The sequence below is a fragment of the Rhinolophus sinicus genome, linkage group LG01, assembly GCF_036562045.2.
Source record: "Rhinolophus sinicus isolate RSC01 linkage group LG01, ASM3656204v1, whole genome shotgun sequence".
NCBI classification, from domain to species: domain Eukaryota; kingdom Metazoa; phylum Chordata; class Mammalia; order Chiroptera; family Rhinolophidae; genus Rhinolophus; species Rhinolophus sinicus.
The window spans coordinates 180,150,000-180,172,745 of NC_133751.1; the positions used below are offsets into that span (position 1 = coordinate 180,150,000).

Genomic DNA, 22,746 nt, shown 5'->3' on the forward strand with positions numbered 1-22,746 from the left:
CCTGGAGTACCTCAAAAATAGTGAATCAATGAAGTATCCTCATTGAATTATGAGCTAATGGTCAAATTAAATAGAGACAATGAAGCTTGAAAATTCTTAGCATTCAATCAGTACCATTTTCTCGTCTAAAAAAGCACTGGAGAACTTTTTTCCATTTCAAAGTACTACACACTTGTGTGAGATGAGATTTTTTTGTGACTTTGACACTAAAACCAGAACAGTGATAAAAACCAGAATAGTGAAACTTAAACATGAACACTGATAAGCTATATACTTTTTAAAAGTTTCCCTCAGTTTCCCAGCCTTTTAGGTATGATTCTAGATGTTTAAAGATAGTTATGTTCATAAAGGTTCCTAAATATACTACAGAAGGGCTAATAAAACAATAACAAAATTCCACTTATATATGCTTGAGAACTACATATTTTAAACCCAAAGGCATGCACTGAATATAGTTCACATTTTTAAAATAAGTCTTTTTCCAAATTCTGGCCTAATATAATAATGTATTGTTACATATTATTATAATAAAAGTTATGTAATAATAAAGTGAAATCCAAGTTAACCCCATAAAACCACCAAGGTCATATTTAAGCTTAATTTCCTAGAATTTGTCTTCCCAGTTTCTACGAGGAAAACAGCAAAGCATTAGTGAATACTTAATAAATGCATACAGAGCAGAAATTTATAAATTAGTGAAGTTGATGGCAGTCCTCGCCCAAATAAAATTTGCCATGATTGAGCTGGTAAACTGCCACAAAAATTAGAGGTAGCTCTCTACATAAATTATAGCCTATGTTTCTATCTTTTATAGATTTATAGATTTTATTACATGTTCTGATGAGCTGCTATTTATACCTCAGAAAACTGTACTGAGACGGGATATAACCAAGTTGCTTAAAAAGCAGGCTTTGAAATCACACTCTCTGGGTTCCCATCCTAACTCTGACACTGTAACAGACATGTATGCTTAGAGTAATTATTTAATCTGACCTTCAGCTTCCTCATCTGTGAAGTGGGGATAATAATAGTAGCTACCTCATAAGGTGGCTATGGAGACTCAAAGAATTAATACATATCAAGTCCTTAGCGCAGTGGATAACACCTATAATTGTTTAATGATAAACATTAGCTATTATTAGCATTGTTATTCTGATACATTTTAATGAACAAAGAAGGTTTAATGAACAGCAAAAGAGTCTCTGAATAATCTTTCAAAAAAGTTAGTTTTTCATGTACTTATTGCTATAAAATTTAAAAACTATAATTCCCCCTTTTATTCTAGTTTTGGTATATCTTAAATTTAAGAACTAATCTGATTTCTGATAAAGGGAGTAAGAACATATTTTGTAAACAAAAAGAGTATAAGCTCCAGCAAAGTTCATTAAGAACACCTGGTATCCAGTAACTCTTTTTACCTGCTCTTATATACTCGGGCATTATGTCAGTTTCAGTTAGTTTTTGTTAAGCCATTGTTTTCAATACCTTCAGTCAGAAGAACTCCATGTTTCACGCCAAGGGCCGCCTGAAGAACAGTCTTTCCTCCCCAGCCTGGCAATCTCTCTGGTGTTACAGAACAGGATCCTGCCTTCCAGATATGGACCAGGCCTCTTTCTTTGGATCCTTCTGCCTCTGTTGAGCTACAAATATCAAGAAAAATCACTTCAGTGTTCCTGCAATTCAGGGCTGTATCTTTTGTTCTTAATATTTTCATGAGATTTGTACCTTTTACCAGCACACAGGGGATTAGCACACTGATAATTTAACTAGGCTTTGGTTATGACACAGGAGTTAGAGATAAAACAAGTAGTTATATTAAAGGCTTGAGGATAATCTAAACCCAGAAATTATTTTATCTAAGAAGCAAACAAAAGCTGGGCTATATTTTGAAGTTTTATGATTTAGTAGCATAAAATTTCAAGATTCTAATTACTCAATACATTAACTCCTTGTTTAGATATTAAAATTAAAACATGTCCCAAGTTGAAGTCTTATTTTACAATTTTAATTTTTTTTTAAGTTTTTATTGGGGAATATTGGGGAACAGTGTGTTTTTCCAGGATCCATCAGCTCCAAGTCGTTTCCAGTCTAGCTGTGGAGGGCACAGCTCACTGGCCCATGTGGGAATCGAACCAGTGACCTTGGTGTTATGAGCACAGTGATCTAACCAACTGAGCCAACTGGCCGCACCGTACAATTTTAATTTATAATGTGGCAAAAAGTATTTGATAAGAAAGAAGGAATAAGGATCCGTATTTCACTTTATACTGAGTTTAAACTGTATAATTGCTATTTAAAATTTTAAGAACCAAATTTATAACAGGTACCAGCAAAATCCTTCAAGCTTTACTCACATTCTAGCTAAAGAATTCTATCCATCTTATGACCGTGGTTCAAAGAACACAAAACACACAGCTGCATAAAACGACCATATTCCAACTGCCTCCCCTTCTAAGAAAAGGGTATATTAAGATCTCCTGGGATTGCTTTATACTAAGTTTTCCTATGTGTCACCACTGATTGTACATTTTTTTCATACTCTTTTTTTCTAGAACACCGATGCCAATACTTTAATGACCAGAAGCTTTTAAAATCTTATTTCATAATATCTAGGAATTTCTCTACTTTTGTTAAATAATATTTCTCTAAATTGTAAATAGGCATGACCCTTGTTTCACGGAAGGGAAGCCACAACCTTAATCTTCCTTTTAAAATAACATCCATGACAAGTTTTCAAGGATAGAAGAGGATTACAATTAATAAGGCTATTTCTGAAAACTGGAAATTATTTGTGAGAAAAATGGCTTCGAAACCTTTAAAATGATGAAGACTTTTGTTAACTTTTATAAGCATAAGATAGGAACTAGCAGCAAAGCTTATCACTAATCAGCTTTATTTCAATATCTTTCTCTCTTTACCAATCAACACAAAAGTTACTATTTCTGCTAAACAATCATCAAGAAAATTAAAGTGAAGAGAGGCTACACATACATGGAATTGTTTGTTGTGTTTTCCTAGAAGGATAGGGGAGAAAGAAGAAATGGTTTTACCTTCTCTTCTTTGAGTCCATCGGTCAGTGGGAGCACTCCATCACCAAATCATTTCCTTTTTGCAAAAGTATTTAATGACCTAAATGGCAAAACACAGGTAAGCACAAAGAGCAGTGAAAGAATACTTTGCTATTTTATCCCACAGATGGAAGGAAAAACAAAAAAAAAAGGGCAGCCCTCTAACAAGTGCACATTCACTGGGCAATAAATATGCACTGGAACTATTTAAACTATTTCATATCCTGGCTTCCAGAATGGAATATCTAGACTGAGCCTTCCCACTGAGCTTATAAAAATGCCTGTTGACTGTCAAATGTAATGTCAAGGGAAGAAAAGACTAGCTACAATTATGCTGTACTTGGTCAGGCAACAGATTTGTTTGGTTTATTTTTTATTATAAAGAAGGCAGTTTTGAATCTGAAAAACTCAATGTGTTAAGTATTCATTTCATAAACATTAAGATTACTTTTTAAATGCTTCTGGAACACGTGAATATTTAAATACCAATTAAGTAAGAAAGAATTTCTAAAATCTCTTCAGTAAGGTATCAAATTCAAGTAGTTTGAATTTACATTTTTCAGTAACGCACACAAAATATTATATCATTAAAATACAAAGTTTTCCACTTATTGGAACCAGCAGTATTTTCCCCAAATAAACCTAATTCAAAACCATAATCCAAAGGGCTGAAAGAGAGGTTTGAATTTTAAAATATGTTTTAAAATCAACCACTAAAGAGAAAAGAGCTGTATGAAAATGATGGTACAAACATCATGACCTATCAGTTCAGAAACTCAATGTTTAATAAAGAGAAATAAACAGACAGAAATGCTCAATGCAATTCAACTACGAAAGTCACATATTTAAGGGCATCAAAACTCATGGAAATAAAGGCAATGAGGTTTTATTTGTATGAACCATAAAAATACTGGGGCCAAATTTATGATTTTTTTCTGCAGGAAGATACGGCATGGTCACTGCTCTGAAAACAGCCCGTCCCGGCAGGAGTGATGTAAGATCCATCTGTTTACTCCAGGTTGCCAGTGAATTCTTACGGTTTCCCATCTGTGTATCTGGAGGAAATTACTCTTTACCTAATGCTTATTTTACAAAGATTTTGAATCATTCAAAGTTGGATGAAGGGTACTAACTATGTAAACAAGATATCTGAATAGATTGAATACATGCTATTAATGTAATAAATACAATTAAGTGGCACCATGCTTTGTGGGTGATAGTAATTAACTTTTAGTAACATGTACTGAAGAGAAATTGGTGTACAGAGAAATGTACTAAAGAGAATGGTGTACAGAGAAATTCTGAAGCCAGATCTAACTTGTGTATCTATCAGAGATCAAGGAGTAACTGTTGCCTTGATTCAAGTTAAACAACACCCAGCAGAAACCAGAGAACTCCTCTGGGAGGGTGTGGAAGCGCATGACACACTTGACAACTGATTAACTGTATGTATGTCAGTTGACTTTGGTCCTACTGCCTGACAATCAAAAATATTAAGAATCTTTTGGTAAAGTAAATAAAAAAGTCAAATCTTTCTTCTATTTTAGTGTACTACTTTTGAATACAGAGGTTTCTTAAGGGGGATTTCACCCTACACCATATAATTTCACATCACCACTCATTTTTTTCAAATCCAAATGGAATTAAAATTCTACAAACTGTTTCGCAACTTTCTTTTGTGACTTAACTACATAGGTTAGGCAGAAAAATGGTCCCAAAGACACCCTCATCCTAATGCCCACAACCTGTGAATATGTTAGGTTACATGGCAAAGGGAAATTAAGGTTACTAGTCAGCTGCCCTTAAAATAGGCAGATTATCCAGCTTATCTTGATGTAATTAAGAGTCCTTAAAAGTGGAAGAGGGAGGTCAGAAGGAGAGAGAAAAAGAGATGCGATGATGGAAGCAGGGTCAGAGAGATGCTACATTGCTCATTTTCAAGATTGAGGGGGAGGAGATAACCAAGGAATGTGCGTGGCCTCTAGAAGCTGGAAAAGGTTAAGGACTGGATTCTCTCCTATAGCCTGCAGAAAAGAACACAGCCCTGCTGACACCTTGATTTTAGCCCAGTGAGACTTGTCTGACCTTTAACCTAAAGAACTGTAAAATAATAAATCTGTGTTATTTCAAGCCACTAAGTGTGTAGTAATTTGGTACAGTAACGACAGAAAGCTAGCTAATATATTATTTCAGAGACATCTTTCTGAATCACTATTTATAGACGTATCTCATTTTGTTTTAATGGTGGTTAGCGTTTGACTTCTTCCAAGAAGACATGTCTGCCTGAAATTTCAACAGGGCAATGAGAAAAACAGAAAAGACTGCAAAGGAAACAGAACTAAAAAGGAATATTGCAGCTAAATATGGGAAGCTTGTATCATTAAGTTTTACCTCACGTACTTAAATATTTTAAGTGGCATTTACCAACTCCATTTACTCTAACATTCTTTCTCAATTATGTATCCATACAGAAAAAGTAAATGAAAAAATTGTTTTTCTAATATTTTATGATCCCCTCTCCAGAAAATCTGTAAGACTTGCCTCAACCATTCAAATAGCATTTAAACTTCCTTATGTTCTTTCAGTGCTTCACATTTTGAATAGTTATAAAATGGCCTAATCATGTGGCTTCTGCCGGGGATATTTCTCCCCAGGTATCCTTGAAGGTCCTTACTCTAGATTCCTTTGTGGGACAGAATCCCTGTACTCTGCTCTGACACAGAAGCTGTGGGATGTTGTACAGAGTCAGAAAATGTGGGGTCCTCTTTTTCCTTGCATTTGCAGAGATCAATGACATCTGTAAAATAAGCAAAATAGATTCTAGCATCCCCTCCAGGTACTACGTTCTATGAACAACAGAACAAAGCCAGCTTTATTTTAAAAGTATACCACGCTATACTTCAAATTATCTGCTTCACAGTGAAATGTGAAATAATTCAACTCTCGGATGATAGTCCTTTAACACAAAGAGCAAACCTTGGTTCTGAGTGAATTGACTCCAATTTTAGGTCCCACTGGACACATACCCTCCTATTACATTTAACAGAGAAAAATAAGCTATCTTGTACATGCAGACGATATGGTTTTAACACCATGATCTACGAGTGCCCTAAAAAAATTCTGGCCTAGATGTCCTAATTATTGCGAGAAAGAAAGGCTATAAACTATCTACAGGTCCATAATACTTTACCCAGAAATCCAAAGTCCAAAAAATGAGAAACGGAAAGTTTTTTCATAACTCTTCTAGTGGCAAAATCTAATCTGACCTGAACTCATCTGACAGCAAAACCTGACCTGAACTAACGTGGGGTTATTTAGTTTTTACCCCTTTAGTGTAAATATTCGTATATTTTGCTGCAGAAATATTAATATGATTATGGGATGGTAACACAGGCCCCACAGGAAGTGATATATGTGGTTTATGCACCATATTATAAAGATTTAAAAAACCCTGAATTTCAAAACATATCTTGCCTCAAAGATTACAAAAAAGGGACTAGGAACTTGTATTCTAAAACAAAAACTATCATTTTTGGTAGGGGTCCCCAACTTTTAATTATTTTATACTTCAATTAGTTTCTTTTATGTACTTCAAACATCAACTTCATCTTGGAAAGTACACTAGAAAGTTGCATTGCTTACAAGACATTCTATAGGTGCTTTAATGATTTAGTTTTAATGGTGATGATTTACATTTGTTTCAAAAGTCTTAAGTCAGTTTTATGGTAAACATTCTCACATGTGGTATCCAAATTAATTTTGAAAGGAATATCCTATACTCACTTGGATCATCTTCTCAGTGAAAGGAGGCCTGAGCTCTTTAATTTCATACAGGGCTGCCAATTTGGTAGAAAGAAAGAGGTAAATGAATGACAGCAGTGCTTTGTCCTAGAACAACTAGGACTTGGTGATGTATTAGACATAGGCGGGAACAGAGGAAAGGGGTATCAAAAATGATCTGTAGGTTCTGCCTTGAACAACTGTGTGTTGGTGGTCCCATTTACTGAAATGGGGAAGAGTGAAAGAGGATTCTGAAGTGGAAGATACGATTCTGGTGAGATAAAAATTTTTTATGTTAAGTTCAAGATGCCTGTGAGAAATCAAAGAGCACATGTCAAGTGATTAGATGAATATATGAGTATGGAGTTCAGAAGAAAGGTCTCAACTACAGGGAACAAACTTGGGAAGGCATACAGATAATATCTGAAACGAAGACAATGGGTAATATCACTGGCGTGTGTATTAAAAGAAAGGAAAGCCAAAGGTCAAGATGTAAGGAGCACCAGCACCTCGGTGGAACAGGATGAAGTAAAAGGGAAAATGACTGAGGTGAGAAGTGGCCTGAGAGGCAGGAGGAACACGAACACGTAAGCGAAGCAGCGAGTGTTTCCAGCAGAAACAACTGGTCGATTAGGTCAGTGCAGCTGGGATTTATAAGATGAGAACTGAAAAGTGTCCACTGGATGTGCCAACGCAGATATCCCTGCTGAGCACGGCCACAGTTTCAGCGGTGTGGGAGGGGACTGAAATCCAGACTGGAGTAGGTTGGCTATAAATGGGAGGTTTAAGGACATGAAAATAAAGTTCATGTAATTGATTCTTTTGAAAAATGCTGTTGAAATATCAAACAGAGAAATGGAATAATACCTGGAGAGAAATGTGAAGATCAAGGGTGTGTTTTTTTGTGTGTTGGGAGAGGGGAATGAGAGATAGCTGAACATGTTTGCAGGACAATAACATCGATCCTACATGCAAGGGAGATAGGACAGAGGGCAGAACCAAAGTCCTGGACAAACTGAAAGAGGATAACATCTGGAACATGTGGTGGGATTGATCTTTTGTAAGAGGCAGGGTCTACATTTTTAAAGGAAGGAAACTACGAGTAAAGACATAGGCAGGATTATAGATTTTGTGATGGGAGGATAAGAGTCCCATATGATGGCACCTATAACTGACTAGAAGTTCACAGTACGAGGTGTGATCAAAAACTACAGTAAATGTTTAAATTTTAAAAAAGTTGTTACAGTAAAAGGCACATTGCCATTAATCCCTGTCAAAATATTTCCTTTCGCTTTGAACACAATTATCCCATCATTCTTGCCACTTTCTGAAGCAGTTCTGGAAGTCCTCTTTCATGAGGGTCTTTCGTTGTGCTGTCGTGGCTGCCTCGATGTCCTGAATCAAATTCAAAATGTTTACCTTTCATGGTCATTTTGACTTTGGGGAAGAGCCCGAAGTCACATGGTGCCAGACCCGGTGAATAAGGTGGATGAGGACACACAATAATGTTTTTATTTGATAGATATTGCCGCACCAGAAGCGATGTGTGACAAAGAGCCTTTCCATTGTGATCACAAAATATGGTGAATGCTGCTGCCGAGTGCCATTCAATGGGAAGGCAGGATCTTCAATATGGCGAGCAGCACGTCGAACCTTAGTAACAGTGTGTGACAAGTCTGTTTGTTCGGCAGTCAGTGTGAGCTACGGTTGAAAGAAGGTGTGTTTTAAAGTGTGCTAAATCATCCTCCATCACGACAACGCTCCATGTCACATATCTCTTCTGGTATATAATAATTTCTGTCAAATAAAAACGTTATGGTGTATCCTCATCCCCTTTATTCACCAGATCTAGCACCATGCAACTTCTGGCTCTTCCCCAAAGTCAAAATGATTCAGGACATCGAGGCAGCCATGACAGCACAACTAAAGACACTCATGAAAGAGGACTTCCAGAACTGCTTCAGAAAGTGGCAAGAACAATGGGATAAGTGTGTTCCATGAGAGAGGGAGTATTTTGAGGGGGATTAATGGCAATGTGTCTTTTAATGTAATAATTTTTTTTAAATTTAAACATTAACCATATTATTTGATTACACCTCATATGTATGCTATGTATTCTATACTTGGTCTTAGCCAAAAGGCCGAGAAGTGATATGCTATGTATTCTAATATCACTCCTGGCTCCATTCATTCTGTTTCTTTATTTTATCTTGCCATATTTATACATTTTTGTAAACTACATTAAATACTTTCAGGAACAAGGCAGAATCTAAATAACAATTTTTAATGAGAATAGAAATGTGTTAGTGGACTAATATCCCAAATACAAAGAGAAAAATTAAATTATATAGGAGTCTATGTATTCATCTCTAGTAAACTTTATTCTCTGGATAAAGTCCTTTTGCCTTAATAATTTAGTGAAAGGTAAATTTTCAGTCATAAATATACTTTCAAATGCTTAAATTTCAACATCTAAAACCATATGTGTTTTTTTGTACCTATTTATGTTCCAGGTATGCTAATCTAAAACTTACATGGAAGCCAAAAATATCTTATTCCCTATTATATCCCAGCTGCTTAACGTAATCCTCATATATAACAGGTACTCAATAAATATCTATAGAGAAACTAGGCATTTATTTTTAAAAAAAGTACCTACTCTTAAGGAGTTTAACCTACAAGTACGGTCTGTCTTTCTGTCTAAAAGAATGATTCTCTATAAAGTAGGCACTACTGTCAAGGTATAAGAAAACTAACTTACAGTAGCAAACCTGGGCCCTTCTAGTCTGATTCTCCTGTCTCACTAACTGGTTTAAAATAGATGTGTTGATTAAAATAGTAAAATATTAGCAATGACTAACTGTAGTTACAAAAATAATGATATTAGTGTTTAGAATGACAAGACATTACAATAAGAAGACAATAAAAATAATAATACAGAAGCAAACTGTACCATAATGCTCTAAAAGAAATTTGGCTATAGATTGAATCTGATATACAACTACTACAGATTTCATGCAGTCATTTATACTCTAATTTTAAAGTCTGAGTTGACTGCATTTTATTGCAATGTAGTAACTAGAGTTTATATTTTATACTGTGAAGGTGGTAAACAATAATTTAAGACACTATGGTATTTTACACATGGTACATGCTTAATAAATATTTGCTTTTAGAGTCTCAAGCAATATGTTTACACAGAGGTTAAGGCAACTTCTGACTCAAACACCTGACTTACAACTAATCTATACATCAACAAGTGCTACTTCCTGTATATCCTGCCACCTAGGCCTTTATCAACCACTGCTGAAGGTCGAGGAACACTCACCTTGCAGTGAAGCCTTGACAAACCAATCACCATCAAAGGTCAAGGCCACTTCAAATGCAGCCCTCTCAGCTTTAATTGCTTCACCTAAGGCATTGTCTGATACCACTATGGGAGCAGGCTAGCCCCTTAAATCCTGACCCAGAGTTCAGGGATTTGGTAAATTAATGTACTGAATAAAGTCAGTAGGTTGACCTAAAAGTGCTTGTTATTTACAAATGTTATTAATGAGATAATGCACTAAGTCACTGATTCAAAATATAAACTCATAGACATCATAAACTATGACTTATTCATCGGTATACTCTTGTACCCATAGCAAACACTATCTAGTGGCTACATTTGAGTACTCAATGAGACAGCCCTTGATCTTAAGTTCCATCCACGGACTTCCAGATGATACAGAAGATTTCTAGTGCCTGCAATAAGTCAGTATCAGACACAAAAGGAAAGTATCATCTCATAGTAGAAACTCTCATACTTAATTTGCTAATGGTATTTCCTACAATGAAGACACTTTTATTTCATGTCACTTCACAAATGTTAGACAACCCAGGAAAGAATAGTCCTTTCTATTTAATACATGGAGACAGTTTCTGGTGCAATCAGGGACACCAAGGCTTCGTAGTCTTTCTTATGCCTGTTAATTTCACCTTGAAAATTACTAAAACTGCACTTTCCTGATTGCCAGAATCATCTAAAATGGATATTACCACGGAGGGGAGGTGGTAAACATGGTAAAATAAATGCCCAGCAATACCTATTTAGCTCCTTTTTGTACCCACTGCATATTTTTAAAGTGCACTTTTCCAGATTACTAAAATTCTTGTGAAATAATTTGATGGATTTTATAATACTAGCAATTGAATTTCAAATTCCTAGGTACTGCAATATTTTGTGCCTGTTATTAATGTTGGAGTATAATTTCTGACACAAATTGTTTACTCCTTTAATATTTTGCTATTCTTTTATTAAAATGGCCACAATTTTTTAAAGGCAATAGTAGTTCAAAGTATGTGTGCTAATTTTACCAGTCAATAATATCCACTGATTAATGATATCAAGATTAAGGCCACTAACTGAACAGGGAGTATACAAGCCAAAAATACTGCTTTGGAGATGTATTTCATTTCTTTTGAGAATGCTAATAACAGGTATTCTGGATTAAAAATGAAAATACTGTTTAACTCACAAGTTTAAACACTGAGGTCATATTACAGATCAGCTTCCAAATTAAGTGTTCACTACTCAACCATTTAGCACATTGTCATCACATTTATTTATTAATAACTGTAAAGAGATTTCCAGTCAAGATGGCACAGTACATAAACTCTATGCTTGCATCCTTTTATAACCACACTAAAATTACCACTACACTTCATTGAGAATCAACTGAAGTCTAGCTGAACAGAAGCCCTACAACTAAGGATATACAGAAGAAGCCATGTCGAGACTAGGAGCAGTGGAGACACAGAATGGGCTGGTCCCACACTAGCATGTGGCAGTTAAAAATCGGGAGAGATATCTCAGCTGCAGAGGTACTTCCTGAGGAGCAAGGGATCCCAGACCCACACCAGGCTCCCCAGCCCAGGATTCCAGTGCGGGGAAGAGAAGTCCCCACAACTTCTGACTGTGAAAACCAGCAGAGATTGTGGCTGAGTAAGATGAAAGACTGGCTGCTGGAGTGCCATGCATTCCTCTGAAAGGGCCCGCACATGGACTTACTCGCTCTGGACTCCAGCACTGGGGCAGCAGCTTGAAAGGCGCAAAAGACATATAGGGAGGAACTGAATTGTCTGGCTTCAGCACAAGGGCTGGAGGGACAGCTATCTCCCAAAGAGAAGTGCTGGCAGAAGCTACTGTTCCTTTGTTGAGCTCTCCCCACTCCCAGCATGCAGACTCAGGTCAGCCACCCTGTTTCAGTCTCCATCAACATAGCTAACACCATCAATTCCATCCTGATGCTTCCCTGAGATCCTGCCCCACCCAACTTTCAGGCCCACTCAAACCACTTCCAGTGGTTTTTCCACACAAACAGCCTGTCTTGACTCATGCTGCAGACTCTCCTAAAATCTCTCAAAGGTTCACAAATCCAAACAAGCAGCATGTGGCCTTGGTGTACCTCATACCTCTTGCTAAGCAGCCCCAGGCCTGGCATTCGGCAGCCAGCCTAGGGTCACAGCTTAGCCTCTCCCAGGCATCTCCAAGCCAAGTGCAGGTGGTTACCATCTACAAAGTGCTTTGTGGCCCCTCCCAGGAAGCCCTGGGGCAGGCATGCTGGTGTCCAGCTTTGGACCCAGCTAGAGCACCATCTGGCTGCCTCTGCAGATGACGTACCTAAAGGGCAGATTGGGCAGGCACCAGAGCCCTGCTGAAGTGAATCTTGATCCATATGGTCAGCCCCTGACTACCATGTTTCCCCGAAAATAAGTCCTAGCTGGACAATCAACTTTAATGCGTCTTTTGGAGAAAAAATTAATATAAGCCTTAATCTTATTTTACTATAAGACCAGGTTTTATATAATATAATACCCGGTCTTATATTAATTTTTGTTCCAAAAGATGCATTAGAGCTGATTGTCCAGCTAGGTCTTATTTTCAAGGAAACAGGGTAATAGTTCCTCTCCTGTACTCACGACCAGTCCTCACAACAAATCAGCTCTAGGGTCAATCCCTCTCATTAATGTGCAAACAGCAACCAAGACTCAACTACAACAGGAGGGCAAACATGACCTACACAAGGGACACACCTGGAGCACCTGGCTCAGGTGACAAGAGAGGCTGTGTCACTGGGCTCCACAGAACACCTACTACACAAGGTCACTCTACTAAGACTAGAACACATAGTAGCTCTATCTAATACATAGAAACAAACACAGGCAGGCATCCAACATGGGGGGGGGGGGGGACAAAGAAACACATCCCAAATGAAAGATCAGAACAAAGCTCCAGAAAAGAACTAAACAAAATGGAGGCATGCAATCTACCAGATACAGAGTTCAAAAAATTGATTATAATGATGCTCAATGATCTCAGTGAGAACTTCAACAAAGAGATAGAAAACATAAAAAAGAACCAGTCAGAAATGAAGAATACAATAACTGAAATAAAGAAAACATTAGAGGGAATCAACAGCAGATTAGATGAAGCAGAGGGTTGAATCAGCGATTTAGAAGATAAGGTAGCACAAAACACCCAATCAGAGCAACAAAAAGAAAAAGGAATCCAAAAAAAAAGAGAATAGTTTAAGGGGCCTATTTAACAACATCAAGTATGCCAACATTCTCATCATAGGGGTACCAGAAAAAGAGACAGTAAGAAATTGAAAACCTAGCTGAAGAAATAACAACGGAAAACTTCCCTAACCTGGAGAAGGAAATAGACATGCAAGCCCAGGAAGCGCAGAGAGTCCCAACCAAGATGAACCCAAAGAGGCCCACACCAAGACACATCATAATTAAAATACCAAAGATTAAAAATACAGAAAGAATCTTAAAAGCAGCAAGACAGCAAGAATCTTAAGAGCAGCTAGTTACCTACAAGGGAGCTCCCATAAGACTGTCAGCTGATTTCTCAACAGAACCTTTACAGGCCAGAAGGGATTGGCCCAAAATATTCAAAGTGATGAAAAGCAAGGACCTACAACTAAGATTACTCTACCCAGTAAAGCTATCATTTAGAATCAAAGGACAAATAAAGAGCTTCCCAGACAAGAAAGTCTAAAGGAATTCATCACCACCAAACCAGTATTACAAATAATGTTAAAGGGACTACTTTAAGAAGGAAAAAAAAAAATCAAAATTATGAATAAAATGGCAATAACTACATATCAACAATTTCTTTAAATGCATATGGATTAAATGCTCCAATGAATGAATAAGAAAAGAAGACCCTAGGGGTAGTAGCCTGGGGGAGAGGGTCTATCACTTTGTGAGGGTTGTAAATATCTAACAATTATGTTGCTTTGTACACCTGAAACTAATTAAAAAAGAAAAGAACACCTTTATATATGTTGCCCCCAAGAGACTCACTTCAGATGTAAAGGCACATAGACTGAAAGTAAAGGGATGGAAAAAGATATTTCATGAAAATGTAAACAAACAAACAAAAAATCTGGGATAGCAATACTTATACCAGACAAAATAGACTTCAAAACAAAGGCTATAACAAGAGACAAAGAGACAAAGAAGGACTCAGTAATTCCACTTCTGGGTATTTATCAAAAGAAACACAAAACACTACTTCAAAGGGACATGGGCATCCATATGTTCATTGCAATATTATTTACAATGGCCAAGATATGGAGGCAATCTGGGTGTCCATCAATAGATGAATGGCTAAAGAAGAGGTGGTATATATATATACAATGGAATATTACTCAGCCATAAAAGAGAATGAAATCTTGCCATCTGCAACAACATGGATGGTCCTAGAGGGTGTTGTGCTGAGTAGAGTAAGTCAGATAGAGAAAGACAAATGTCATATGATTTCACTTATATGTAAGCATCTAAAGAACAAAACAAACAAACAAAACAGAAACAAATTCATAGATCCCGATAACACTTTGATGGTTGCCAATTAGGAGGGGGATTGGAGACGGGTACAAAAGGGGAAGGGATTAAGAAGTAAAAATTGGTAGTTACAAAATAGTAATGGGGATGGAAAGTATAGCATAAGGAATATAATCAATTATGTTGTCATAACTGTACCGTGGTATCAAACGGGTACTAGATTTATCAGGGTGATCACTTCATAAGTTATAGAAATGTCTAACCATTATGTTGTACACCTGAAATTAATAAAATATTGTATGTAAACTGTAATTGAAACAGAAAACAATTATTTTAAAAAATACCTGTAAAGAGAAAATTATTTTCTTTGAGTAATAATTAGGCCACCTACAGCTGCATTCACAGTATACTGTAGTCACAGTATAAACTCAGGTTTACCACATTGGGTTTACCACCCAAACTTTACAAAGTGTAAATGACCAGGTGATATCTGTGGTAATTTTGTATCTGAGTCACTCTGTCAACTTGTTCCCCAATACTGTCAGTGTTCATGATCAATATATGCCTGCATTTGCCAAGAGTCTCTAGAACTGAAATTCCCCTGCAGCCTTTTAAGAAGGATCATTCCTCACATCCCAAGAAAAGCATTTCCCAGGAGCACAACTCAAACAGCAAAGTAAAACTGACTAAATAATTTGGTCTGTCTCTTCTCCTTAGAAAATCTTGATACTGTGGCGCTGCACAGGCACATTCTTTTCCTATTGCAGGGAGGAAAGAATTATTTTTCTAGAGTCAAAAACGTTGAGACTAGAAAGTAAAATAAAGAAAGTACATTGGGAGAGAGTCTTGATTATAAATAAAAATTTCAAAGTGCTAGTTTCAAAAACTATCTTAATCATACATAAATCTGTAAAAAAAAAAACGAATTTATGTACTCATCACTCAGTTTTAACAGATATTAAAATATTTTCATATTTGCTTCAGTTCCTTTTAAAATAGAAGAAAAAGTTATAAAGATCTGGAGGAACCCCTACCAAACCTTTCTTCTCCAGAGTTAGCCACTTCTCCTAATGTGTCTTATTTCCATGTACATTCTTATACTTATATGTACTTTCATTAGATACATGTGTAGTAATAAAAAATGTATGCTATATTCCTCTAAAACAGTATATGAATGTATCATACTGTATGTATCCTTTGAGAACTTGCTTTTTTCGTCAACATTATGTACTTGAGATAACCACATGTTGATAAGCATAGATCTAGTTCATTCATTTTTACTAAGGGATAGTATTCCATTGCATGAATAAACCATAGTTTATCCATTTCACACCCCTCTCCCCCCCTCCTCTGCCCCTGCAACCCTCTTCTTAGTTGGCAACCATTAAAATGTTATTTGTATCTATGAGTTTGTTTCTGCTTGGTTTGTTCATTTTGTTCTTTAGATTCCACATATAAGTGAAATCATACAGCATTTGTCTTTCTCTGTCTGACTTGCTCCACTCAGCACAAAACCATCTAGGTCCATTCATATTGTTCCAGAAGGCAAGATTTCATTCTTTTTTTATGGCTGAGTAATATTCCATTGCACATATGTACCATTTCTTCTTTCTCCATTTATCCACTGATGGACACTCTATATCTTGGCTATTGTAAATAATGCTACATACATTCCTTCCTATTTTTCAACCCATACCTTACTTCGTCTCATATTAATACAGAATAATGGGGTTTTTACAAGTCAGTCATATTCTTTGGCAATACTTTTAGAACGGACCTAGCAATACTACATTAAACCCATGTTTTTCTTGAAAAGATAGACAGTCAATAGTAGTCTTTCCATCTAACCACACAAAAACTAAAATCAGGTCTCAGTGAAGTTCTTAATATACCCTTTGCTTCTTTAACAGTCAAAATGCCCAAAGTGTCTGAAATCACAACCTAAATTGTAAAAGGCTGCAATTTGGAGAGAAGGGATTCCAGTTCACATTGCTTAAATCTATTTTTAAAAAATAAGAGGCCTACATAACACCCCTCAAATTTCCCTCCCAAAATTACCTGTCTGGTACTTCATTATCTTTTCAAATGTTAATATTGTGAAACAGCTTTGAACTTTTCTTGCTATAACTATGAACCTTGACTCTGTCAATAGTAGTCATAGTTTGCCAACTAAGTATTAAATTTAAACTAGGCATAGATTCCATCAGCAACTTTCCCACATCAAAATGCCTTTATGGAATACCAAAGTTACTACAGACCAAGCTAAAATCATTATTTTCTCTAAGTCTATGTATCATAAAATCATCTGGAAACTATCCCTTGATTTTAAAAAGTGAACTATAGTGCTTTTCTAAAAATATTCACTTTTCTTTCCCACCATTTAGGAAGAAAATGTCACTTTGGGTCATGATATACTGTAAGAAGAAATTAATAATCATAAAAATAGCTGTGCCAGGCACTGCAATAAATATGATACATGAGCCATTAAATGGAAATTAAGTAACTTTCCCAAAGTCAAAGATGTAACTGGACGTTGACTCCAGGTATGTCCAGATTCAAAGCCTAGGATCTTAACCACTATGCTTATATTAGCAAGATTAAACTACTGCAAGGGACTGCAAAAGCAAATTTTTCACTGCTTTAAATCCTTTAAGTAGTCACTAACTCAAAGTTCAAGTGGTGACTCAAATCATTCATATTTATGGTAAACTGAAACAATATTGGACCAACAGGTTTGTTGAATGTTTGTACCTATTGAGAATAAACATGTCACACAACTGTAAAGCCTTTTAAAGAACATTCACAGCCACCAACTAATCGAAAAGGCTTCAACAGTTATTTCCTTTCCATCCTAAACCAGCACTAGAATACTGTACTTGGAATATGCCACTTCAACCTGAGTGCCTTTTCCTCTTCCCTCGTCATCAAAGGCCTAAGCTGTAGTACAATACTTCTGCCAAAATATAGTTTCTTGTCCCCAAAGTCACCCTATTACCCAAGATCACCCAAACCAGCATCAGAATCATTTCCTCAATATAGCCTCTGTTATTTTCCTGGCTTCACATCTCAAGAGAACTTACCACCCTCTGGTGGATCACCTGAAACACCAAAGGACTTAGCTAAACTACTAATTCTTAATATCAAAGTCATTTTCTTTTTCCTCAACCTCCTTTTTAAGCCACCACAACCCTCGGTCCACTCTCCGCGATCTGCATTCCTGGGGCAAACCCGCCTGGGACTCTCACCAATGTTCGCGGCCAGGGACCCGGGTTTATCCGCTCAGCGCCTGGAGTGACATTCAATAAATCCTCATGAATGAATGGGTGAAAGGCAGAGTGGGTGGAGCCGGGAAGGGGGCGCGTGAAAGAATTTCACGCGGCTGAGACCACCGCAGTGGGGCCCCGTCTTGGGAGGGAGGAAAGGGGGAGAAAGAACCTGGGGCCGGGGCGAAGGAGCGGCGTCGGGTGCTCCTCTGCTGGCAGGCGCCGTCGGTCGGATGCAGGCTTGGGAATGAGAGCGCCCTCTCCCTGGGTTCCCGCAGCGCGCTCCCGGGCCTGGACCTGCGCCTCGCTCCCAGATCCCGCCTCCCGCACACAGGAGGCCCGGGCCAGTCAGCCTTCCGAAACCAAGTGGCGACCCAGGGGATGCGCGCTCGCTCACCTGACGCTCCGCCCGCAGCACGGCGGTCTGTATCCGGAGCGAGCTTGCAGCCCAGCGCATCCGCGAGATCAGCTGATTCACGGGGGGCGGGGCCTCCAGGCAGAGGCGGGGCTGCAGGGCGGCGAGTGAGAGTGAAAGCGGACCGGGATTGCTCCCGAAGTAGGCGGAGTTTAGGTGCCGACGGCGTCTGGTACGGATCAAAATTATCCAAGAGGCGTTGGCCACCGTGGACAGCATCTTTAGAAGTACCGCCTCTCCCTTAGAAAAGGGCGGAACCACCAGCACCGAAGCACACTTGGGCGATGACGTAACGTGGAGTCGCTGGGGCCTACCTACCCCAGTGCTGCCATGGTAACTGCTGGTTGCTAGAGTGGTTGGGAGTTGTAGTCATTTTGTTACCACCTCGAACTGCAAGAGTCAGAAGAGTAAGCTAGCTACTCTTTAAAGCGAAAAGGCTAAAATAGCTTCGAACTGCTTCTATGGACTGTACCCTAACGGTAGTCGCTTCCGCCGCCGCAAGTGACGCCATCGCCTCCCCGCGCAGGTTGGTCTAGTATTCATACTGTTTTCATACTACTTAGTGGCAACCCTCAAGGATCGAGTAAGGAAGGAGGAAATGAATTGGCCTCTTCTATGATTCCCACAAGGCTCCCCGGTATACAATATGATTAAAACCAATTTGCTTGCCCAGCACACAATTTCACGACAATCTGCTTGTCGCAGCCACAGCCCACCCCATCTCACCTCGCACCCAAGTCCTCACATGAAGATTTTCCCGAGCCGCTATTCTTGACAGACAGTCGGTGAGAGCCGTCTGCTTCTAGGCGGTGTGCCATCATAAACCTGTAAACCTGTATTCAGACCATCAACAGCGGAAGTGCAGTCAGGATCTGAAGCTCCTGGCATAAATGGTCTATCATGTTCACCAACACTCTCAGCTCAATTGCCTCCTTGATCCTTCGCCCATCTGCAAAACCTTTAGTCTGTAACAATTCAACCAATGTTGTCCACTCTTGCACCAGTGCTGGAAATCACATAACACTGAGAATTGGCACCAGTGCAAACCAAAGGTGTCCAACTTCATTCGGGACTTCCATGGGGCCAGGCAATCTTGTTAAGCCTAATAGTCCTTTACAAATTGCTACTCAGAATTTCTGTTCCCTTCCCCCTGCTGTTCCCAACCGGCTCACTCTCTTACCTTCTTACAGATTTCTACCCATCCACCTCCTTTGGTAAAAAAAAGTAAAATATAAAAAACTTGCCTCCTACATTTCTGAAAGAAATGAGACCACTAGGGAGGAATTTCCTTAACTCTCACTAGCCATTAATACAAAACCTACCTGCAGCCCCACCCTTCCTTTCCTTTTCCTTAAAAGAGGTATTCTGTCCTCTCAACGTTAATCTCTTTACCTGAACCCAGGATCCCTTCCAATCCTCTTAGAGACTTTGCTCCATTATTATCCCTTCTCTTTTGTGTATTTTCAATCTCCACCTCTCTTGTTACTCTTATTTTTCAGTTTATACCGTGTTTTCCTGAAAATAAGACCTAGACGGACCATCAGCTCTAGTGCATCTTTTGGAGCAAAAATTAATATAAGACCCGGTCTTATTTTACTAGAATATAAGACCTAGTATAATATAATATAATACCGTGTCTTATATTAATTTTTGCTCCAAAAGACGCATTAGAGCTGATTGTCTGGCTAGATCTTATTTTTGGGAAAACAGGGTATAAGCCTGTTCCTGTCTATTCTATCTTTTAATTTCTGTTGGCTCTGACCTCCTTTCTTTTACAACCACTTTTCTACCTCTACTGTATGACCTCTCTCTTCCTTATCACAATCTACAATCTGTACATTTTCAGGTCTACTGAAACCAGTAGTCACCTAATTTTGGAATCTAATGATACAGTCTAAGAATGGAACCATTTTATGCAACCATTTAAAAGAAAGAGGATAATGTATATGTGTTGATATGGAATGATCTGGAAGTTAGATTATTAAGAGGAAAAAAAGCTAGATTCTGAGTCACATGTATTGTATTCCACCAGTTGTGTATTAGATGTGTATTTAGAGAGAGAGGTGTGATACATATCCGTGTCTTTGTATATGCATATATTAGCTCTGAAAGATTACATTTAAAAGTGACTGATGCTGAGGAGAATTGGAAACAAAGGAGGGAGGAAAACTCACTTTTCACTCTATGCAATATTGCATTATTTGAACTTGTAACATTACAAATATAGTTTAAATGTGCTTTTTTACTTTTTTTTTCTCCCTTCTTCCACATCCCCCACTCTGGTTCAAGCCGTTGTTTCTCAGTCTATTTGTGTAGGACACAGCTCCCTGGCCCATGCTGGTATTATGAGCCTTGCATTCCCCATGGCTGAGGCAGTCAGTCACTGGTTGTCAGTTGGTCACTCATAATAGCTCAGAGCAGCTCTCGCCGGCTGCTGGACGCTCACGATAGCTGCCGGCCATTCACGCTGGCCATTCACTACGGCACATGGTAGCGCGCGCCGGCATTAGGAGCATGGCGCTCCAACCACCTGAGCCACCGGACCAGCCCTTTTTCACTTATTTTTACTTTTAAGTATGAAAAAAGTGTATAGTCTTATCTTCCCTTTTCTCTCATCCTTCTAGACTTCTGGAACACACTCTTTCCAGGTTTTCCTCCTACTCCTTAAGACCCTTCCTTCACCTTTTCAGACTCTTTCTTTCACTTGTCCATTAAGTTAATGGATTAAATAAATATTCCACACTTATTATGTGCCAGGCACTGTTCTAGGCATGAAGGAGACCTGATAATGAACCTGTTCTCATGGAACTTGCACTCTGGTGGTGTGGAAGATAGTCTCTAGAGATCTCTTGGTGTTAAGAGATGGAATCTGTTTCTTCTTCCACTGAATGTGGCCTAGCCTCGTGATTTTTATTTTAACTAATAAAATGCGGCAGAAATGAAGTTCTGAGACTTCTGAATTAAGTCCTTAAGAACTGGCAGCTTCCAGATCTCCCTCCGAGAAACCAGGTGCCATGTTCTAAAGAAGCTTCAATGGTACTACAGATTGATAAGAGAAAATGTGAAGAGATAGGCCACGTGGAAGAGCATTAAGGTGCCAGAATGTGAGTGAAGCCATCAAGTTCCTTCCAGGCCAGCCCAGTTACTGCTAAATGCAGCTGAGTGATGGATACCAGCTAATGCCAAGGAAACCCGAACAGCCTGGTTAAGCCCTGCCTGAATTCCTAACCCAAATTCGCAACAAATAATAATTTTTTGCTTTAAGCCACTAAGTTTTGGAATGGTTGATTAATGAAGCAATAATGGAAACATGTAGGAGTAGTGAGAGCTGATTCCTGTGCTCTGTGGAGAACGATCAGAGTACAGGAGTTTAAAAATGGAAGCAGGGAGATCAGCAAGAGGTGACTGCAATGATTGAGGCAAACAGTCATGATGGCGTGCCCTGGAGTGGCAGTGGAGCAGGTAGGGAGGAGTTAGATCACTGATATATTGTGAAAGTAAAACCTATAGTATTTGCTCATGAATTAGACATGAGCTTTGAGAGAAAGAGAGGAATTAAGGCCTAAGTTATTGGTAAAAATGTGCTGTTATTTACTGAGATGGGAAATACTAGGGAAAAGAGCGTGTTTCAGGATATAGGGAAGAAGTACCAAGTATTCATATTTGAACATGTTATAGTTTATATGGCTATTGAGGATCTGAATGGAGATGTCAAACAGGTAGTTGTACGTAGAAGTCTTGTGTTGAGGAGAAAGATCAAGGCTGAAGATGTAACTTTGGAAGTTGTCGATGGTAAATAGAAACAGTCTGAGGCCTGAGCTCTGAGACCCTCTCTTTAAAGAGTGAGAAGATAGGAAAGGTCTAGCCCAGAATCCTGCTGGGATCTCTGAGGGGGAAAATAACGTGTGTTTTAGAAACAGAAAGAACACAAAAATATCTAGCAGCGAGTGTGTGAGGGGGAAGAGTGGTAGAAAATTAGGTTGTAGCGATCATGTAGGGGTTAGTGGGCCAGGATGTGGATTTGTCTTTTATTCTAAATGCAAGGGGAATAATCAGAAAGTTTTAAGGGGGGAGTGACCTGATTTCTGTTTTTGAAAGTTCATTCTTTCTAGTAATGCTTTGTGTACTTCCTACTTCATTATACAGAATATTAGAAAAAAGTTTACTCGAGGGTTGAGATTTCATAACATTAACATTTTCTGTTTAAGTTCATTCTAACTGAATACAGAAGAGTAAGAAGAGAAGCATGGAGACCAAGTAGGGGTATTGCATTAGGCTAGATGAGACAGAATGATTCCTTAGACTAGGGCAGGGTTCTCCAAACTGCGGCCAATGGGCCAACTGCGGCCCGCAATCCATTTTTAATTGGCCTGCAGCAAATTCC

The 22,746-nt window shown here is 38.4% G+C and overlaps 2 protein-coding genes across 9 annotated transcripts in view; one reads left to right on the forward strand and one right to left on the reverse strand.

The window, feature by feature from the left end:
- The window catches only part of ALS2 (alsin Rho guanine nucleotide exchange factor ALS2), a 75,176-nt gene extending 56,695 nt beyond the window's left edge, over nt 1-18,481 (reverse strand). For 3 of the 7 annotated variants that reach the window (XM_019726817.2, XM_074340137.1, XM_019726814.2), the window contains exons 1-3: nt 17,930-18,297; nt 3,051-3,129; nt 1,486-1,640 (exon numbers count right to left, since the gene is read on the reverse strand). In XM_019726817.2, the coding sequence (XP_019582376.2) occupies nt 1,486-1,640; nt 3,051-3,070 (175 nt within the window). In that variant the 5' untranslated portion in view covers nt 3,071-3,129; nt 17,930-18,297. Of the gene's footprint in view, nt 1-1,485; nt 1,641-3,050; nt 3,130-17,929; nt 18,301-18,344 lie in introns of those variants that run through there. The other 4 variants (XM_074340147.1, XM_019726815.2, XM_074340126.1 and 1 more) reach the window with 3 other exon arrangements.
- A 141-nt stretch (nt 18,482-18,622) lies between these two features.
- Nucleotides 18,623-22,746, forward strand: part of CDK15 (cyclin dependent kinase 15) — a 92,772-nt gene continuing 88,648 nt past the window's right edge. For both annotated transcript variants that reach the window (XM_019726820.2, XM_074340201.1), the window contains exon 1: nt 18,623-18,888. The gene's annotated coding sequence lies outside the window, so the exon portion shown is untranslated. The remainder of the gene's footprint in view (nt 18,889-22,746) is intronic.